Source organism: Urocampus carinirostris, chromosome 1, assembly GCF_059441175.1.
Source record: "Urocampus carinirostris isolate Australia breed hairy pipefish chromosome 1, RoL_Ucar_1.0, whole genome shotgun sequence".
Lineage (NCBI taxonomy): Eukaryota > Metazoa > Chordata > Actinopteri > Syngnathiformes > Syngnathidae > Urocampus > Urocampus carinirostris.
In genome coordinates, this window is record NC_142349.1 from 14,786,913 (window position 1) to 14,808,160 (window position 21,248).

General features: G+C 40.4%; 1 protein-coding gene and 1 pseudogene across 2 annotated transcripts; one reads left to right on the forward strand and one right to left on the reverse strand.

Annotated features, from left to right (window-relative positions):
* Positions 1-21,107, forward strand: hid1a (HID1 domain containing a). Of its 2 annotated transcripts, XM_088327762.1 has the most exons (19): positions 1-162; positions 490-639; positions 1,426-1,596; positions 4,726-4,842; positions 6,158-6,264; positions 6,332-6,448; positions 7,794-8,001; positions 8,069-8,125; positions 8,198-8,338; positions 10,175-10,265; positions 11,463-11,614; positions 11,702-11,780; positions 11,874-12,038; positions 14,027-14,254; positions 14,327-14,463; positions 14,543-14,629; positions 17,536-17,627; positions 18,410-18,568; positions 18,678-21,107. In XM_088327762.1, the coding sequence occupies exons 1-19, from the start codon at positions 97-99 to the stop codon at positions 18,739-18,741; spliced, it is 2,388 nt and encodes a 795-aa protein (XP_088183888.1). In that variant the 5' UTR covers positions 1-96; the 3' UTR covers positions 18,742-21,107. The 2 variants fall into 2 exon arrangements, with proteins under 2 accessions (XP_088183888.1, XP_088183893.1); XM_088327767.1 differs by lacking the exons at positions 1-162; positions 490-639; positions 6,158-6,264 and having other exon boundaries at positions 1,446-1,596; positions 6,296-6,448.
* LOC148373656 (U2 spliceosomal RNA) lies at positions 20,810-20,971 on the reverse strand (annotated as a pseudogene).
* Positions 21,108-21,248: the final 141 nt, after the last annotated feature.

Here is a 21,248-nt window from a genome sequence, read left to right on the forward strand (position 1 = left end):
TCCTCCAATGACTCCATGGAAAGGACGGTGAGAAGATTAACAAGGCATTGCCGCCACTCTTATAATAATTTTTGATTTAAATATAGATAGTTGACAATGGGCAGTACCGACTCAAAACTGAACTTCAGGAAAGCAGTGATTCAGCTGACCACCAAAACGCAGGTTAGACTCTAATTCTGGTAATGTTTACGACGAGCGAATAACGAGACAACACATTGTCCCTTTTGTGTTTAAAAACGCGTTCACCGACATGAAAATGTGTTACAGAATAGTGATTATGCAATACATATTTAAGATGTTTCCACAAACTGATGGCCTGTTTCAATCAAAGCTGCAAGGTGTCGACATGGATGCGGCAGGTGCATGCTGTTTACATAGTCGTCATCACTCATTTGGAGGTTACACAATAGTGATGCTTAGAATGTACTGCCGTGCCACATCCGTTTTGACCTATCCTTGACTTTAATATTTCATTGTATTGTTTTACAGCCAGTAGAAGCCACGGATGACGCATTCTGGGACCAGTTCTGGGTGGACAGCACCACCACAGTCCAAGATGTTTTTGCACTAGTTCCGGCTGCAGAGATCCGGGCTTTACGAGAAGAGTCGCCTTCCAATTTAGCCACATTATGCTATAAGGTAAGATTGCCAGCTGTGTTGGCTTATTGGGAAACATGTTAGTGTTAAAAACGATCACAGACCGTTTCCTTCCAGACAATGGCTCTTGGATGTGGAAAGAAGTGAGTCACCTCCCAACTCCTGCCTTCTTTCCACTCCATGACTTTGGTCCTTGATCACCCCCAACATAAATACAATTGATGCAACAGAAAATTGATTGAAAATCAATGTTGGGCGTCTTACTTGGGAAAAAGTAACAAGTTACAGTTACTTCATAATTGATTTTTTTTAAAACACTGATATCATCGCAAAAACAATGATTTCACCAAAAACGTCTTTTCACATTGAAGCAGTTACATTCAATTCCGATGACTACTCCTAATCTTTTATCAAGTAGCTTTGGATGTAGCCTGCTGACGCAATGTAATAAAAACACCCGCTTATCTAAAGGAATTTGCTTTTTTTGACTACAAGAACAAGACTAAAATCAAAAAATAATGATGCTAACTTGAATCGACTTACAGAATTAAAAATGTTTGAAGTCGAAATGCGTTTTGCTATCGTTTGGAAAGATACTATTCCAAACAAGAGCATGTATCAATTCTGTTGATATCTCATCTCATCTCATCTGATTAGCTGTACCGCTTATCCTTATCAATAATTAAGGGAGCAATTGGCTAAGATTGAGTATCTATCAGTATCATAGGTTATAATGTTGTTTCGGGAGTCGAGACACATCCTTGTTCTAAATAAACAACAGAAGTTTCTGTAAGAATCTCACTATGTTTGTATTGTGGAACTTCTCAGGCTGTGGAGAAATTGGTGCAGGGAGCTGACTCGGGCTGCCCCGGCGAGAGGGAGAAGCAGGTGGTCCTGAACTGCACCCGCATCCTGACCCGCATCCTGCCCTACATCTTTGAAGACCAGGATTGGAGGGGTTTCTTCTGGTCCACTGTGCCCGGTGCCGGCCGTGCTGGGGTGAGCCAGTGATACTTTTTAAATTCTATGTCACTCTAAATTCTGTGTGTATACTGTATGTGCACTAAATAAGGCAGCTTTGAATTTCATTGACACTTTGTCTAATGACATTAAAGGCGTTCTATTCTTTTCAATAAATGCAAGGAAATGCTTTGTTTGCTACACTCTGACATTGACTTAAAACGGCCTGTGGTGAACGTTGTTTACTCATTCCAGAAATAGGAGTGACCATATTGCCATTACAGTGGTACCTCATCTCATCTTATCTCATCAGCTGTACCGCCTATCCTTATTAGGGTCGCGGGGGGGAGCCCATCCCAGCCATCTCCGGGCAGTGGGCAGGGGACACCCTGAACTGGTTGCCAGCCAATTGCAGGGCACACAGGGACAGACAACTCACTTGCTCACACCTAGGGACAATTTGGACCGGCCAATTCACCTGAAATGCATGTTTTTTTTGGAATGTGGGAGGAAACCGGAGTGCCCGGAGGAAACCCACGCAAGCACGGGGAGAACATACAAACTCCGCACAGAAAGTCTGGAGCTGGATTTGAACCCACGCAGGAGGTTCCCACGACCACAGAACAGTGCCGCACACGCGCTAACCACTGCGCCGCCGTGCTGCCCACAGTGGTATCTCTACTTACTTAATATGTTCTAGGAGTAGCTTTGTAACCTGAAACATTTGTAAATAGAGACGTCTTTTGAGTGTAAATGCGCTAATCTGTTCCAAGCCCCGCAAAAGTAGGATATGTTTTTTAATAAATCATAAAAGAACATCAGAACATGAAACAAATACATGTTAAATTTAGCATACCGCACAATAAACATAAAACGAGAGGCACATAATGTAAAAAAAACAAAGAATAAAGTAAGTAATACAAATATTAATTTACCTTTCAACTGTTCCTCAGCAGTGTTTTTTGCCTCGCATTCCTTGAAAAACGGATTCAATGACATCTGCTTTTGCTGGCTTTTGACAAACTGTCAGAAATGCGAGAAGTAGATGTCATCATAATGAGCGATAGCCCGACCTGTCAACACTTTTTCTGAGTGATTTATTTCTACAAATTCTGAGACCTAATGGAATTTTGCCAAAACGCCTTTTTTTGGGCTGATGGAATGACGTTTGAATCCTCCTCCTGTCGTCTCTGAACTCGGTGTGGGTTTTCATACCTTTCCATTATCTCTTGCTTTGTTTCAATGGCCAGAAAAAGTCTGTTCCTCTTTTTTCCTCCTTGTACACTTTTCTGCATGTCTTCATTGTGAATGATAGCTTTTTGTAGTGGTACCACACAGAACAGGATGAGGACACGAAGAGCATGGCGGGGTTCACGTATACGCACCGGGTGCCAGGTAGAACTCTGAGAGCGTACCGTACTGTATTTTGGAATTTGTATCCTGAAACGCCTTTGTGACTCGAGGCAATATTTTCCCATTCAGGTACTTTGTAACCTGAAACTTTTGTATGTAGAGACATTTGTAAGTAGAGGTTCCACTGAGGTTGCAGATCGAATCTCAGGGGGCAGAGCATTACACAGCACGGGGGCTCGAATGGAGAACGCTCTCGAAGCTGCGTTTCTCTTCTTGGCTCTTGGGATCACTAGTAGACCAGCATTTTCAGAGCGAAGGTTCTGGACTGGAACATAGGGGGAAATTAAATCTGAAAGCTATGAGGGGGCAAGTCCATGCATGATTTTGGATAATACCAACAGAACCTTAAAATCACATCTTTAAGACTGAAAGCATCACCTCGGACAGCAATGTTTACCTGCAGCACCGGGTTTTAAGAGAAATATGTTAAATTTGAAGGATCTTGATGTTAATTTGATAGCTTTCACTTGTGCTGTTTTTTCTTTTCTTTTAACGGTTCTATTTTATTTTATTACCTTAAAGTGTTACCTGTAAATAAGATCATTCGGGGCCATATTTGTGTTCTGTCGAAATTCCAGTTCATGACATTTTTTTGGCTGTAAACCTGTTGCACGGTGTTTATGTTATGTTCTCATTGTCTCGGTCAAAATAAATGTCACCTTCCGGACTGACTGACACTGACTGACGTGCATTGTTTGAATATCATTCACAGTGTTTATTGTCGCGGAAGTGTATGATTTAAATTGGTTGTTTTTTTTAGGAAAGCCATTAAATCACAATTGTCAATTATATGAATTATATAATTATATTAAAATTGTGATATAAATAGAATCACAATCAAATTATGACCAAAGCATATGATCCCACCCCTAGTCTACTTATGATTTCAGTTTTGGTGGTAGTTAGTGTTTTATCATTTTGATTTATTAGCTGTGTTGAAACAAAACAAATGTAACCGTTTCAATAAGAGCATTTTACAACCTAGCGACAACTGTATTTCTTTATTTTGTTGGAATAAACTATCCAAACAAAGTCAAGAAGGCTTGATGCAATAAAGATGTGTATATTTTTGAATGAAAGAATGAAAACTTTATTCGAACATCAAAATAAAAACAGAACAAAAACAATAACTCTACAACAAAATAACTTTACATAATATGTTCGAAAAGGGGTAGCACGAAGCAAATGCTTGTATTACCTACCCCTTCATCTTTCCCACCAAATATACCAATGATATAACAACAATTGTAATGATATTAATAATAACAGTTTTGATATAAGAATAGCAACAATAACACAAAGTTAACTTGACGCACTAGTCCCAATCTACCGCACCACTCGTACCCCAACCTCCTCATCTCTGTATTCCGCCAGGAATGTTCCTTTGTATCTAAACCTGAACAAGTGAATAGTTGGACAACGTATGATCTTGTCTTGTAATCCGTTCCAAAGCTTGACTCCACACACAGACACACACATACTTTTCCTGGTGGTTCTCACCTTTGGTATTATGAATTTCACTACGGCCCCTTAAATTATAATTTCCCTCTTTCCAAATGAATAATTTACAGATGTTTACTGGCACTATGTTTTTGTTGATATTAAATAGTAGTTGTGCAGTGAAAGATTTTACTAAATCATCTAATTTTAGTTTTTCTGTATACATTTAAAATCCAAAACGGGTCTAACACAATGGGAGGGTTATACTTTGGATAACGAGTTTGAAAATGTGCCGCTTGGTTGTATTTTTCCCAGACAGAGGATCTGGATGACGACGAGGGTGCTCGACCCCTGGCCGAGTCGCTACTCCTTGCCATCGCCGACTTGCTTTTTTGCCCTGAATTCACCGTGCACAGCCACAGAAGAGGCCCTGTAAGTCCTCAGTTTCCACTCACTTGCAGTGGCTATTTACTGTGTGTATTTCTTATCTTTCTTTTCCCCTTCCTTCTTCCTGCCGCAAAACCACCCCACTAAACCTGTCAGCCGAGCCGGTTTGAAAAATCAAAACAACGTGATGACATTGCCAGTCACAACAGGAAGATAACTTTGTTGCTTAATTAGCTCATAGGAATGCTGTGACTCTAACGTAATCATTTTTGATTCTGTACATTACGGGCTAAGTGCGTATCATAGTGTGCAATTGTATTTAGTGGAAATGTATTACTTTGCTGCGTTATTGTTGTAGCTCACTCATTGAATTCAAAATCATCACCTTTATTTTAAAGTTAAATTAATTCCCACTCAAATGCAATCTGTAAGTAAGCAAAGTTTTTTTTGCACACAGGGGAAATCAACAGGGATTTACAAACGTAAATATTTTGCATAATACTTGAATATACAGTAACTAATCCATTCTGTGAAAGGTTAAAAGTTTGTGGTTTCCCATACAATTTAGTGTTTTCCATAAATAATTCACACTTTTATTTATCAAATGAGTCAAATATTTGTGTTATTTTGGTCACATTAAGCGCTTCCTTTTGTTTGCCAGTCTTACGTATGGCTTTTTCTTTGCCACTCTTCCTTGAACGGCAGCATCACAGAGTCACCTCCTCAATGTAGATGTTCACACAAGTACTTTGCTGGTACTACTTAACAAAACTCATAGTTAAGGACTTATAAGGCATATAGTTCTCAAACTAGAGACTGTATTGTACTCCCACTTTACTTTCTACTCTGATTAGAGCCTGTTTGTACTTTTTCCCAAAATTAGTAGTACACAACGTTGTAGATCTTCAATATCTTGGCAATTTGTCACATGGAATACCTTCATTGCTTGGAACAAGAAAAGATTGTTGAGTTTGACATGAAAGTTCTCTTTTTCTGCCCATCCTGAAAGTTTAATCACAACCACAAATGTGATGCTCTAGATACTGTACTAATGGTCAGTTATATAGCTGAGCTGACGAGCGAAACTGTTTTCAGCTATGCTAAGATACTTTCACAAGGGTGATCTAATCATCCATTAGCCTCCATATGCCATTAGCAATCACATGGCGCTGGTTATTAGAAATGGGTCTCTAAACACCTTTGTAGTTATTGAAAAAAAACAGACATTTTAACCACGTAAGCAATATATGGGGTGTATTTCGAATTAGTTTAATGGTATCTTCATTAAAAAAGACAGTGCTTTTCCTATAAAAATGAACAGTATTATAGTCTTTCATTCGCCCATGAATTTGGATTGCAGGACTCTGTAGAAAGCATGCACTCCATAGATAGCTGTGAATACATCTGGGAAGCGGGAGTGGGCTTTGCGCAGTCCCCCCCGCTCAACTACATCCATGATTTAAACCGGTGAGTCCTACTCATCCTTATTCTTTTCTAGACGCCCTATTTTATTTATTCGTGTGTTGCCGGTCAGCACTGAACTTCTGAGGTTGCTGCTCACCTGTTTCTCCGAGGTCATGTACCTACCCGCCTCGACGGACAACCACACCCTCAACCCCTGGGTGACTTTTTTCTGCTCTACTGAAAATCGGTAAGCCCGCAGGCGCTGTGTGTGTGTGTGTGTGTGTGTGTGTGTGTGTGTGTGTGTGTGTGAGAGATCTTTCTATGCGAATGGTAGGCCAAACATAGGGTCTTGGGGCTTCAATGAGGACTTAAGGTACACAATCTGTTCTATCGTGTTACACTTGGGAACCATAAAAAATATAACGTATTTACTCATGCATACCTGCCAAGGACTACGGTTTTGCCGTAATGAGTGCGGTTTTCTTTGACCCACTACGGTGATACAGTCCCATCACAGAAACTACGGTTTTCCCCTTAAAGATTAAAAAAAAAAAAAAAATCAATTGACACTGGTGTGCCTTGCTTCACTTTGAGAAGTGACTGATTCAACGAAGCAGTGACACCTAGAAATGTGCCAGTGAAATTGTTTGCATGATATATTGAGATTTAGCCTTTAGTGTGTTTATTGCTTAAATATGTGCCGAAGTCAGTTAAGTGAAATGGGGAATTTCTAAGATGAACAGCAAACATTCGTTTTTTGTAATAATTTCCTTCTTCTACACGATTGTATTTTTATTTCCCCTTATCACTAACTTTCTTGAAACCCATTTATTATGGGAAGAAAAAAAGGAAATAAAACAAACAAGATCACAATAAAATGAGATGTGCTCCCTCCCTAACTCAATTGGAACAGCGCCAATTGACTGAACAGGAGTGTAATTGACCTTTGGTTGACCCGATTTTTTTTTCCTTTTTAGCATTGAGAGGAAAGGTACGCGACTCACTGATGAAGGGTCCACGACCCACTTTTGAGTCATCATTTTAAGAAATCAACATATGCCTAAAAGTTTAAACCTAAATAAATACATGTTTACACAGCACTTTTAGTTGTCAAATAAATGCTTGAGCCTGTAAAAATGCTCGTATTTTTTAATTGTAGTTAAAGTATTTAAAGGAAAATTGTGTAATATATTGTTCCTACTAGTAGTACAAATAGTTAATTATTCCCCAAAACCTTTTATTTGAGTACTAGGCAAAAATACCCAAACTATCATACCAATGGGGTTTTTTTAATAGAAAGTTTCATAGGTCGAGAAATGTGTTATTCTTTTACGTAGTGGAATTTCTTCTTAGGTCGCCGCCAGGTTTGTCTTGCCACTTGCTGCTACGATGTGCTCTGTGGCACTGGTTTTGTTTGCGTTAGACACTACAGTGCCATCTAGTGGTCAAATATTTCACACTCGGCCCTTAATTGTATAATAATTGTAAAGAAATAAAGGTTTTTACTTGACCTATTTTGGAACCCAACCCATGTGATACACAAGGGATCACTATATCTGAAAAATCTTATCAACGTAATTTTTCCACCCAAGGCACGCTTTGCCACTGTTCACATCACTACTTAATGTAGTGAGCGCCTACGACCCGGTGGGGTACGGAATCCCGTACAACCACCTGCTCTTCTCCGACTACCGAGAGCAGCTGGTAGAGCAGGCCGTACAGATCCTCATCGTCACCCTGGAACACGACAGGGGGGCTTCCCATCACCCGTCGTCCCCGTCCAGTGTGGAGGAACAAGAGGTTCGCCAAGAAACCACATTCATGTGTCAGTGATGTGCTAGAATAATGATTTCTTCTTCCCATGCAGCCCACCGGCCCCGAAAACCTGTTTGTGAATTATTTATCGAGGATTCATAGAGAGGAGGTACTTGCCCAGAGAACATGGGTGAGGTTAAATGAGAAGCTTATCCCTGAAAGCTGTTTGTGTTCCATCCAGGATTTTGACTTTGTTCTGAAAGGGTTGGCTCGTCTCCTCACCAATCCCTTGACTCAAACATACCTACCTAATTCCACCAAGAAGATCCAGTTCCACCAGGAACTCCTGGTGCTATTCTGGAAATTTTGTGACTTCAATAAGGTATCGGAGAAGCTGTGTTTATACTTAATGTTTGGAGAAGATCAATGTGTGAATGATAGATTAAATTCTATCCTATTTATTTCAAACTGCATTCTTATGAATGCACCTTCTTATATGAATCAAAAACATGAATCGGAATATTGTTTGTTTATGAGAATTGCAGCTATTTAAGACCGGGATTGACAAAATCAGTGGCAGACCGTGCTTACAACTACGCTGTCACTGGAGCTAAAATAGTTATGTTTCGTTTTCAAACAAACCGGTTTTCCGACTAACTTTCCTACCCTTTTGTGACGTCCTACCTTGGTCTGACCTGACACCAGTCATTTTTTCTTCTTTATGATCAAGTAAAACCAAGAATACTGAAACTCCTAATTGTTGCAAACAGAACTTTTGTTGGTGATATAAAACGAAGGTCGGCACGCACACATACATTGCGTGATTACCGTAGTCAACAAACATCATGCTAGAAAGCTACCACAGAAAACCACCAGGCCTAAAAGATACATTCTTAAGCAGTATTTTGAAGCAGTGAAAGAGTCAAACGACTTGAAACACATAAAGCCTTTCTTTTGTAATGAACTTTAAGTTGAAAAATACCTCTTAAAAAGAACAAAGACAGGAATTTAATACCCAAAAAGGCAGCATGAGCAGCTCTGCCAGACATTGACATTTTGGGCCCAACCGGACAGAAATTTGCTAGGGCTTAAGATCTTAGCTCTAGGCTGAAAGTGGCCTACAAAACCTTTTCCCGCTTGCGAAAGGCTTGCTCGCTCGGAGTTGTCTGACCTTTTGCTGATAAATCAACATACCAGTGTATAACCTTGTTATTGCTTTGGTGCATAACAACCCCTTAGCCCTAGGCCTTGATGTTGTCAACTCAAAATCGGATTGGCTCAAACAACAATTTGTTTCGAAGACTGATATTATGCCTCAGGGCCTTCAGAATGTTTTGTGTTAGGCCTTAGCCAAGCAACAACTAATTGCTGAAATGTGATTGTTTAAATGCTTAAACATAGAAGCATACATCTCAAACAAGCGCAACCGGGGAGAAGAATGAAAGGAAGCTTATAGACAATTTGAAAGTATTTAATATATGTTTGTTGACAAAATATAATCAGAATCACATGACTGAAAAAAGGCAGCACTGTGGTTGGCGTGTGTGCGACAGTTTCCAAGGTCGTGAGATCAAACCTTCCTGTGTGGAGTTTGCATGTTCTCCCCGTGCTTGCAAGGGTTTCCTCCAGGCACTCTGGTTTCCTCCCACATCCCAAAAACATGCATGTCGGATTGATTGGCCGAATCCAGATTGTCTCGAGGTGTGATGAGCAAGTGAGTTGTCTGTCCGTCTCTGTGTGCCCTGCGAGTGGCTGGCAACCAGTTCAGGGTGTCCCCTGCTCACTGCCCAAAGATAGCTGGGATGGGCTCCAGCACCCCCGCGACCCTACTGAGGATAAGCGGTGCAGATAATGGATGGATGGATCATTCAGATATTTTAAGGCCATAAGAGATGTCCTGCACCCTCGGAGCCCATTACTGAAAAAAAAGATGTCTCACATCATTTAAAAAAAATCTTAAATTTTCGTAGAGGAATTAGGAGATTATTACAAGTATTCATTATTACAAGCATTCCTTTTTTTCTGCTACATTTGCCACGCAACAGACGTGGATCAGCCCCCCAAAACAGCGTAAATGGCCAGTGATTAAAATATACATTTGTGTGTGGTGTTATGAAGACCTTTAACATAAATGTGGTGTCCAATTTGGAACTGGAAATGAACACTTATGAAAGATAAACCAAAATAAAATCAACTTGTCTATATGTTCCCATACCAGAAATTCCTCTTTTTCGTCCTGAAGAGCAGCGATGTGCTGGACATTCTAGTACCCATCCTTTACTACCTTAATGATGCCAGAGCTGACCAGTGTAAGTCTTTTCTTGTTTTTGTTTTGGTTCGGTTCTGTTATAACAGAACATGTTACATTAGGGATGGTGTGTATGTATGGTGTAGTGCCTCCGTTTAAAATATTGATATAAATCTTAGGCAAAAATACACAAACTATTATGTAAATGTGCATTGTTTTAAACTAATCGTAGGTTGAGAAATTTGTATTAATGTGACATAACAGGAGCCTCATCTATAGGGAGCTGACATAATTGTCTGATATTGGAAACCCAAAAAACTATAAAAAATAAAAAAACGGGTCAAAAAATGGTGCGGTTTGGTCACTTTGAGTCTCTGTAGTTCGCATTCTTCCTTGTGTTTTGTAGCACTCGTTTTCATTCTCACTAACGAATACTGTGTCGTCTAGTGGCTAAATATTACACAGTGGCCCTTTAAGTATGTACATTCATTAACATAATGTTAAGATATGTTGTGTTACACTAGGCTACGTTACATTGCACTATATTAGATTAAAAAAACAAAAACTTACATTCAACGGCCACGCCAAAAGATCTTAGGTTACCCAAATTGTGAAACAGTTAAACAAAAATACAAATAGTATTACTTACTCCGGTCATTAAAATCAAGGGTTTTATACAAAGCCCGTCTTCTCTCCTTTGACTTTTCTCTTTTAGCCCAACGGTCACGGAGTTACAGTGATTTAAATAGAACTTGTCAAATGGGGGCGCCGCTCCCCCCGTGGTAATCAAAGGGTTGACCTCCAATATCGTAAGAGCACCACTTTTCGTGGTGTCTCTAGGGCAGGTACAGTCTGAATAGGGGCCTGCTCCACCACATGGTTACCAGGAGCAGGAAACACTCCCTGATCTGCCTCCGATACAGTACCTTCATCATCCAGCTGCCATTATCTTTCACTTCAGAGATGATCTGGACCGCAGCATTGAAGGGCAAGAACGCGTGGCAATTCTAATACTAAGACCCAAATCACTGGAGGAAAACTTTTCTTTCCAAAATGTTTGTATTACATTGTCCAAAACGCATTACTTCACTCACTAATAGCCAAAACAAATAACATCAGTGCACGATAATAATCAAAATAATAAACTGGCATCCTACGCAATTTCCTTTGCAGGTGTCCAATATTAACAACAGATCAAACTTATCAATGAGTCAAGAACCACAACCCAACAACATGTTTTTGACATGTATATGTGCAGCACGTGTTGGCCTCATGCACATCGGCGTGTTCATCCTGCTTCTGCTGAGCGGCGAGAGGAATTTTGGCGTTCGCCTGAACAAGCCCTTCGCCCTCCATGTTCCAATGGACATCCCAGTGTTCACTGGGACTCACGCTGACCTTCTGATTGTAGTGAGTGGCCCGAGCACGTCTCCATAGAAACCGGGCGTTCCATCTCGCCGTGAGAGGCAACCAGCTGTCGCTCTGTTTGCCTTGCAGGTCTTCCACAAGGTTATAACCACGGGCCACCAGCGCTTGCAGCCTCTCTTTGACTGCCTGCTCACCATTGTTGTGAACGGTGATTAATTCTCCTCTTTATTAAGTATTTTAGAGCCCTCCATTCCTCTTAAGACAAGTTAAAAGAATCAACTAAAAAGGATTTTTGTCACAGTGTCACCTTATTTGAAGAGCCTGTCCATGGTAGCAGCCAATAAACTGCTCCACCTGCTGGAGGCTTTTTCCACCAGCTGGTTTCTGTTCTCTGCTGTTCAGAACCACCATCTAGTCTTTTTCCTCCTGGAAGCATTCAACAACATCATCCAGTATCAGTTTGACGGTAAGGAAACTATATTTTTTTACGTGACTCCATTTCTGTCAAACTCAGCAAATTTCTCCCCGTATTGATTATAGAAATTCCCTCCATTAAGCGACAACAAACCTTGCAAGCACAAAGGGGCACCTAATAACTCACAGCAACACTGACTATGTAGAATTCAAAACAAAAGTAAATTGTGGAAACAAGTTTATTTTATTAACCAGATAAGCAAAATAATTAATTAATTTCAGCATCTTGCTTAGTTCTATCTCCACTTGCAGTACAATTAGTCCAATTATATGTAGCGGCTCGGAATTTCACAGACTTTTTCCTCATTAACAATCTTTAATGCCATCGTTGTCTGCTACCAGTGACCAAGACTATCCGGATTGTAGCCAAAATGGGTAATAAGAGATATGTCTCTTTTAACAAAGAATCCCTGTGCAGCAATTGTTATACGGTGTACAAAATTTGAAGTAATCAAACAAATACAGGGTGAGTGTATAGGTTGACAGGTATGTGAATATGCCCAGTTTTAAGATAAACCGTTTCTCACTGAAGTTCACTTTTACGGCCAAACCTGGTTGAAATATTGCATGTCCAAATATTATCAAATGTTTTTCACATTCTTCATGATTTGCCACTATGCCTCATCAGCATGAGTTCACATTGATGTGAACTGCTAGTTCTGGCAACATGCTGTATCTTCATTTGTCAATGACAAGGTAATGAATTCTTTTTCAACATTAAAATGTAACATTAAATATTGACTATAGGTTTTGGGTGGCTTTTTGCTGATATTGGTGTGTGAAGAGTACTTGCAATTAGGTGTATTACATTATGACAAATATTCTCATACGCAGCTGAAAATGTGAAAAAAGTGACATATTTGCATTATAGACAATTTCCAAATTTAGATATTAAATCTTGTGCTTGCGTGGGTTTCCTCCGGGCACTCCGGTTTCCTCCCACATTCAAAAACTTGCATTTCAGGTTAATTGGCCGGTCCAAATTGTCCCTAGGCGTGAATGAGCGAGCGAGTTGTCTGTCCCTGTGTGCCCTGCGATTGGCTGGCAACCAGTTCAGGGTGTCCCCTGCCCACTACCCGGAGATGGCTGGGATGGGCTCCAGCACCCCCGCGACCCTAATGAGGATAAGCGGTACAGCTAATGAGATGAGATATTAAATCTTCTGACAAATACCCATTAAATTAAAAATTAAATGAGTTTAAAAGTCTTAACATTCGACTTAAATGTGTTTTTTAAACTGATTTCTGTATATCATCTTCATTTTTAGAATTAAAATAGAATATTTAAATTAAATTTTTTTTTGAATATTGGTATTAAAGGAAGGGCTCCAAAATATACCCAAAAAAGACATTTCTAAAACCCCCCGAGTAAAAAGTTGCCACATAACGTCTTTTAAATATTTTTTTTTGTTAAGTATTATTTTCCAACAGAACAAGAGGTTTTATTTGCAGAGACGATTTTTCTTCCTATTTATTAAATTAATTATATATATTTTGGAGTTAGTCTTTGCAGTTTGAAACATGTGTGTGATTAGTTTTAAGTTTTGTAGACACTCAATATAAGGAGAGAAAACATCAATGGATTTTAAAGAGAAGACGAGAGAGTCCAAATCTGAGATAAGAAATTCAAACCTGTTCTAAAAGCCCACCCATGAGCGCTTTCTTTTTGTTAAAACTTCTAGGTTATAAAAGCTGATCTGCACTAAAAGGTCAAAGAACAGCAATATGGTTGGTCGATGGTGACAATGATGTAAACAGTGCATACTCGTCAAAACAACAAACGACCGTGCGCAATAATAGTCAAAATAATGAACCGGCATCCTGTGAAAGCTCCCTTGCGGCGGTCCAGTATTAAAAACTGAATCAAATTAGCCAGAAACGGATAAACCAATTACTCCAAACTAGTTGGTTCAAAGTCACATTTGTATTTTGCTTCCATCCCTCCAAGACAAAGCTTTACCTCGTCGATTGCTCTCACCAGGGAACTGCAATCTGGTGTACGCCATCATCCGCAAGCGTAACATCTTCCACCAGCTGGCGAACCTTCCGTCAGACCCGGCCACGATCCAGAAGGCCCTGCAGAGAAAGAGGAAGACGCCTGACGTCATTTCTCGCACCAGCTCGCAAGAGACCGTCTCCATGGAAGGTTCCCGCCCCGCCGTGGCCGCAGAACCTGGCACCTTGAAGGCCAGCCTGGTCGCCATGCCCGGTAAACCAGCCACTTTTATATTTAATGCAATAAAGGTTAGAGGATTGGGGTCTTATACGCATGTCTACACAGGCATTGATAAACTGACCGAGAAGTCTCAGGTGTCCGAGGACGGCACCATGGTGTCGGTCGCACAAATGGAGCGCTCAGAGAAGATCACAGCCAGTGGGACCAGTGACACAGAATCCAACTCAGGAAAAGACAGTGAAGTCAGTATGACTTTGTCACTATTCGGGCGTTTTAATCTAGACTTGTCACACAAATGGTGCAATGTCAAATTTCTCACAGGATGTTTTCTACACTGAGGCAGAAATGGAGAGAAGACGTTTGTCAAGTGCTTCCTCAGCATCACATTGGGCTCCTACACCAGAATGGGTCAGCATATTTGTGTACTTTTTTCTTTATTGTTAACTCCAGACTTCAAGCCGTGACCTTTTTGTTAAATTATAAACACTGCGACTTAAAGGTATGCCCAAAATGATTTTTTTTTTTTTTTTTTTTTTTGCAATTAGGAGCTAAATGTGTAGTGTTGCTACTCACAGTGATGCAAATATGACACAAAATATTTCACTTGCTGGGGGACTCGAGATATTTAGTCTCTGAGTTGACCCATCCGGACGATTTCCTGTAGAGCTGAAGTCATTGATGAAACACAACACTAATAAAATTAACACATGTGAGGCGACCTCTGAAACAGACAGCTATTGTAGTATACCGCTCATGTCTTCTTGGATTTAGGGGATTGTGGCTTTTCGTTTGCAGTTTTCGCTGCGTGTGTTGCGGTTGGTTTACATTTTCCAAATAGCTCCCCGTTAGAGTCGGGGCTGCCGGTGGGATTCTGTGTTTGGCCGTGTGTGGTTTGGCCGGCTAGACTGGCGTGAACGCCAGCATTGCCGTGCTCCTTGGTTTATCCCGGGTCGGCTTCGTCTATGTCTCTACAGTTGTTGCTGCTTTTCGTTGTTGGTTCCCGGTTAGAACTGGCTGCTCCGAGGCTGCAGCCACCTTTCGTTAATCGGTCCCTGTTAACCTCTTGTTGGCTGCTGTCCCTTTGTTGTACCGTTACACTTGCATCAACCTGCAACGCATAAGCATTCTCCACAAAAACTACCAAAACTTAAAACACTTCCTCTACGACTAATACGCAAAACAATTTGGCAAAAGGCTAGCTACCTTAATGGTGTTCCTCCGATGATGTCACAGCTCAGGATGACAAAGACATGCTGTCTTCTAAATGCATTATGTCTGGAAATAATTTGAATATACCGTTTATGCAAATACCTTGTACTATTTCGTCACATTTTGCATGTTTAGGAATACAGTGAAACCTCGGTTTTCGAACGCCTCTCAGTTCGAAAAAAACGGTTCTCGACCCAAAATTTTGAGAAATTCTTGCTTCGCTTTTTGTTCAAAAAATCGGAGTTCGAACGCCGGTACGCCAGGGTGCGATGCTGAGCGGCGTACGGGTGTAGATCGTGTAGATTGCCCCCACCCCTCGTGAAGAACTGTTATCACGTGCACACGCACTTCTTTTCGCTTTCTGTTTTAGCCCTTAATTATGCCTCCGAAGAAGGTCGGTGCAAGCAGCAAAGTTGCTACAGGTGAAAAAAGAAAAGTAGTGCGTACAACTATTGCATATAAGAAAGAAATAATAGCAAAATATGAAGATGTGCGAGTTTCCCTTCTTGCGAGGGAATAGAGCATGGTTTCTGCAGACCACCACAAAGGTAGAAATCCTATTCATAAATATTTTCTTAATCCTTTAACCGCTCACCACTTGTTGTGGAGACCCCGGTGCTAAATGACGTGTAAACGACCTGATTTTTTTATTTTTACACGTTCATGTAACACGAACGTACGATTAGCCTGGGTTAGCTTCATGTTTACGTTCATGGTAAGCCTTCAAGGATTTGGAACGGATTAAAATGATTTTACATTACTTTTAATGGCAAAAACGATTTTCGATGATCAACCAAAACGGTTTTTGAACAGGGTTCTGGAACGGATTATGGTTGAGAACCGAGGTTCCACTGTATAGGAATACCTTTAAATACGATTTGGATTATTCTTTTTTTTGTTAGGCAACAGTAAACCAATAAATTGTAGGATTAATCACAACTTCTGTAATTGCAAATCACTTGCAAATTGTTTAAGTGTGTGCTGCTCCGAGGAAAATAGCGAAATGCTCTTTTCCACAACGCATGCACTCTAGATGCAAGACACAATTTATACATCTGAATTGAACAGCAATGGACGTAATGTATCAAAACCGCTACACTTACCATATCATCAGAGTCAATATCGGGTCGCTGAAGTTTCCTTAATACCTCGAAGTACGATGACAAGAGAATGCAATTTGGTCCGTTACTGCAACTATCACCAATGACAATACAAAAATACATGTCTGTGTTGCAGTCTGGCACTATTCTCCACAGTACACTTGCTCTGATGTGTCTTGTAGAAATATAACGCTCACATGTTGCGTGATGCAGCGCTCATTTGTGTTTTGTTTCAGCGCAGTATTAAATATGTGCTCCTCTTTGTATTCGCCTTCTTGAATTGTAACATGATCTAAAAATGTGACGTGAAGAACTCAGAGCAGAACGTAAGGTGCGTGGGGCTCTGCGCCGTTGGCGTTCTCCAGGCAAAAGTGCTGACGCCAAATTCCCCAAGCGTTTGGCGCCAGCTATAAACTGGGTTTTGGCAACTCCTAGTGATTAAAAATACTTGATTTAAAAATATATATACATATTGATTTGAATGAATAGCACAAATGCATGCACTATTATATAAACGTGGATTTTTAAATACCCGTAGTTTGAGATATCTCTATTTCACACAAGGGGCTCACATGGAGGTAGCTGACATGATTATCCGTCATTTTGCTGCTACCTGAAACTTCAAGAACCAAAAACCTTTTGAAAGGCTGGTCCGAGAAATGAAAAGTAAAATGTTGCGGTTTGATCACTTTGAGTCTCCGTAGTTTGTATTTTTCCTTGTGCTTTGTAGCATTCATTTTTGGTTGCACTACACAATACAGTGATATATTGTGGCCAAATAATACAGTGTCTCTGCACTGGGCTTAAAACCCTAGAAATGGATATGAATGAGTTTGGGTTTTTTTTTTAAGACGGTGACTTAAAATTCGATGAGGCTTGTACTCAGACAAAACTGAGTTTTGTTTTTAAATTTGAGCATGCAGCTTTTAGTGTATTCCTGATTTTACGATACTTCAAAACAAAAGTCTCTTGCCTAACCCCGTTTTCTCTATTTGTCCTTTTCAGGTCCTGTCCTGGAAGTGTAAACTCCCATTGCAGACTATCATGCGTTTGTTGCAGGTGCTGGTACCACAAGTGGAAAAGATCTGCATCGATAAGTGCGCACTTTTTGGATTTAGAGCTTTTTTCCAACTTTACCTCTGTAACAAACATGTTTTCAGTGTTTGTATTGGTGCTTAAAATACTTAAAAATTCTTTCATTTTAATGTTGAGTATTCAAGGGATTGATATGTCTTGAATTTTAAGTGAAGTGCCTGTACATGCTTAAAATTGTTGCCATGTTTCTAGTCAAGTGTGCTTGAAAATGATGCCAACGCTGCAGTCCAGTGCATTACATTTCTTCTTCCCCTGAGATTAATGGCAGCTGGCATGAGTTTTTTGGCATTGTCCTATGAAGCATCATTGACTTTTATTGGTTCCGCCGAAAAGGATAAGTGCATGCATACTACACCTAAACAGGACACTATGAAATGTGTACTAGTGCAAGGATTACGTATCAATGATGGACTTCAATTAAAAAATAAAAATTAAGGTAGCATTTCCCACTTGGAAATTGTAATAGGCAGAACTTAAAATGTAAGCCACAATTTTTAGTCATTTTTACCCAACACCAAAAGTGGGAAGAGATTTGTTTCAAGAACAAATATATTTGTAATTTACTCATGATCTTAAAATCTTGATAAATGCAAACAATGATTAAAAGCCGCCAATGTAAATCACAGATACATTGGTGGATCTGCAACACACATGATTCACACCACATTTTTTCTTTTAATGGTACTAGAGAAATTAGAAAATTGGCTTTGAAAGTCCTTAAAAGTGCTTGAATTTGGCCATTAAAAAGGTTTATGAACCCTGATTATTACTGATGTGACTGCAGGGGCCTGACAGATGAATCAGAGATCCTCAAGTTTCTGCAACACGGAACATTAGTTGGCCTGTTGCCTGTTCCTCACCCCATACTAATCCGGAAGTACCAGGCCAACGCTGGCACGGCCATGTGGTTTCGCACCTACATGTGGGGCGTGGTCTACTTGCGGTGAGTTGTTGATTGGATCCCGGGCAATCAACACAAATCCATTAGTCATGGGATTTTACAAGAAACCGGTGAATCATAATAAAGTCATTCCCTTCCTTTCGTTCCCCAGCAACGTGGACCCGCCCATCTGGTATGACACGGACGTGCGCCTCTTTGAGATTCAGAAGATGTAGATGAAGATAAGAGCTTTGATGCCGCCTCATAATCTCGACGCATGCTGAGCATTCATTTCGTATCAGTAATCAATATTGTCCATGGGTAACTCATTGAATATTGTTCCGACTCGCGCTGCTGGTTTTAGTTTTTTGTTTTTAAAAAGTTATCAAGTCGGACACGATGGGTGACATTTTCATAGGAATGTTTTTTTGTTTTCGCCAATGCCACCTAGCTGCACTGGTTGCAGATTTTCAAATGCACTTTGCTGACAATGAAGTATGATGCTTGTTTGACACTACATAAATTCCAAACAGGAATTCTTAGCTATGCCAAAGTTCCGCGAAACCAATTCCAAAACACAACATGCAGTTGTACCTCTACATACGAGCTTGTATCTAGAATTGCTTGTATCTTGTGTGAACTTTCCTGTTAAAAAATAACTAAAAACCAGTTTATCGGTTCTCAGCCTCCCAATAGCATCCACATTAACACCAAGTACACATAAGACATCCTCATGATCACTAAAAACTCATTCAAATAGTAATTGAACACAAAAATACAGTAATAAGATAAATATTATAATTATGACTTTAAAGCCCCAATTGATTTGAATTTTTTCATTGTTTTTGAAACGATATTAGACATGGCACTCCATGCTAAACATGTTCTTAAGAAAAAATAAGATAAAAGACTGTCAGGGCGATTAGTTAAAAATATTTACAATGTAGTGTTAAGAGTCTAGCTGAAGTTGTAATAGTGGAATGAACAATAAGTGCTATAAAAAGTAGTGCAGTAGCATTTGACAGCAACAAAAATTCAAGGTTTATATTTTTCCACAATTTGGCGTGTTGGTTTAGGTAGGTGATTGCCCTTGGGAAGAAACTGTCGGTTAATCCTTGTTTTGAGACCTGTACCGTCCACCAGAAGTTTAGAAGAGTCCTTTAAAATGGCAGTGGCTCTGCTGTGGTATTGCAAGTAGGCAATATCCTTGAGACTGGGCAGAAAGAAGTCAATGATTTTCTGGGCTGTGTTGATTACTCTGTTTTTTCTTCTCCACAGCAGTGCTCCCAGCATATCACACTGTGACGTCGTGTGCCAGAATGCTCTCCACTGTAGCTTTGTAGAAAGACAGTAGTGGCTTCTGTTGCAGGTTGGTCTTCCTGAGCACTCTCAGGAAGTGGAGACTCTGATGGGCCAGGTGAAGTCATCGGAGTTGTGCACTCCCAGGAGTTTGAAGGAATTGACTCTTTCCACACAGTCCCCATGTATGACGAGTGGAGCTAAGTTTCTGCTACCCCCCTCTGAAGCTGAGTATGACTTCCTGGGTTGTGTACCCGGGCCCTGGGTTTAGGTTCTGAAAGCTGTGTGCTTGAATGAATAACGCGGTCAGCTAGGATGCGGAAACGTGGGGCGGTAGCATCGGGGCATAGACCTCCGACACGGGGTCGTGTCCTTCTCTGCCACCCCTGGCAGTTTCTTCCCGTGTCGTAAAGGGAGATAGTCGCGGCGTCAACGACAAGTTTGGCCGGTGCTTGGGAGTCGTATAGTTTTTCCGGCATTGCTTCCCGTCACGCAAACACGAAATATGCAATGCGTGAATATTTTTAGCGCCAGTGCACGGGATCAAATCCGGTAGGCGAGAAATGTATGCCCTAACTGGTACGAGCTGTATTCTGAAGGTGAGCCGTCTCAAGTATTTGGCCTTCTAGTGGTTGCGTCTGGAACGTCTGATCTTGGATTTTCTCTCGGATGTCAAGTAATAATTTTGTTCGAAAGACAGCTTGTATCTTTCTCTTATATCAAGATGCCCATATGTAGAGGTATCACTAGTGAGAGTTTTGGAGAAGTGGGCTCTCAGCTGTGTGAATGTTTTAATTTTGACATAATTTCAAGTTTACCTGTACATTTCTGTTTAACACTCCAGACTACTAGGGAGGGATTTTTAAGGGTTATTGTTCTATCTTCGTTATTCATTATCCATAATCGGTCAGTTCATAATACGCTACAAAGCCTAGGAGCCGGGACACTTACTCTCAGCCAAAAGGCCAAGCTAAGGTCCTAGCCCTAAAGCCTTGCTGCGATCATTGTGGATGCACCGTTCCCGGAGGTACTGCAATACCGAGCCGATGCGTGGAGTGGACAGAGCAAGCTCTTATTCCATCTCCGGATTGCAAAAATCAATGTTCATGGCTCAGTCAAGCAACCACAAATTCAGAACCATGAATTTCGCAATTGCGGTATGGCTTTTAGACTGGATAATGTTGCTTGTTTAAACGTGTTTTAAACTTTTCTGAACATGCGCTATGTGAAACGTTATCAATATTGAATGCAGTAACAAAGTACCGTATTTTGACATGCATTAAAAATAATGTGACGTGTTCAACGTGTTGTACTATACTTTGACCAGAAGATGAGTTTTCTTCCTTTTTATTCCCCAATGTTTTCTCTACAAGCATTCGCTCATTCTTAACTTTCGTTTTGCTTTATTTTCGAATCATATTTACGTAATTGCTACTGTATTTCC

Excerpts from the sequence above, each read along its gene's own strand:
- hid1a (XM_088327762.1), top strand. The coding sequence starts at position 97 with ATGGGCAGTACCGACTCAAAACTGAACTTCAGGAAAGCAGTGATTCAG. Across the intron at positions 11,781-11,873 it reads GCTCACCATTGTTGTGAACG|TGTCACCTTATTTGAAGAGC; the intron begins GTGATTAATTCT and ends TTTTTGTCACAG. Across the intron at positions 14,464-14,542 it reads ACTCAGGAAAAGACAGTGAA|GATGTTTTCTACACTGAGGC; the intron begins GTCAGTATGACT and ends AATTTCTCACAG.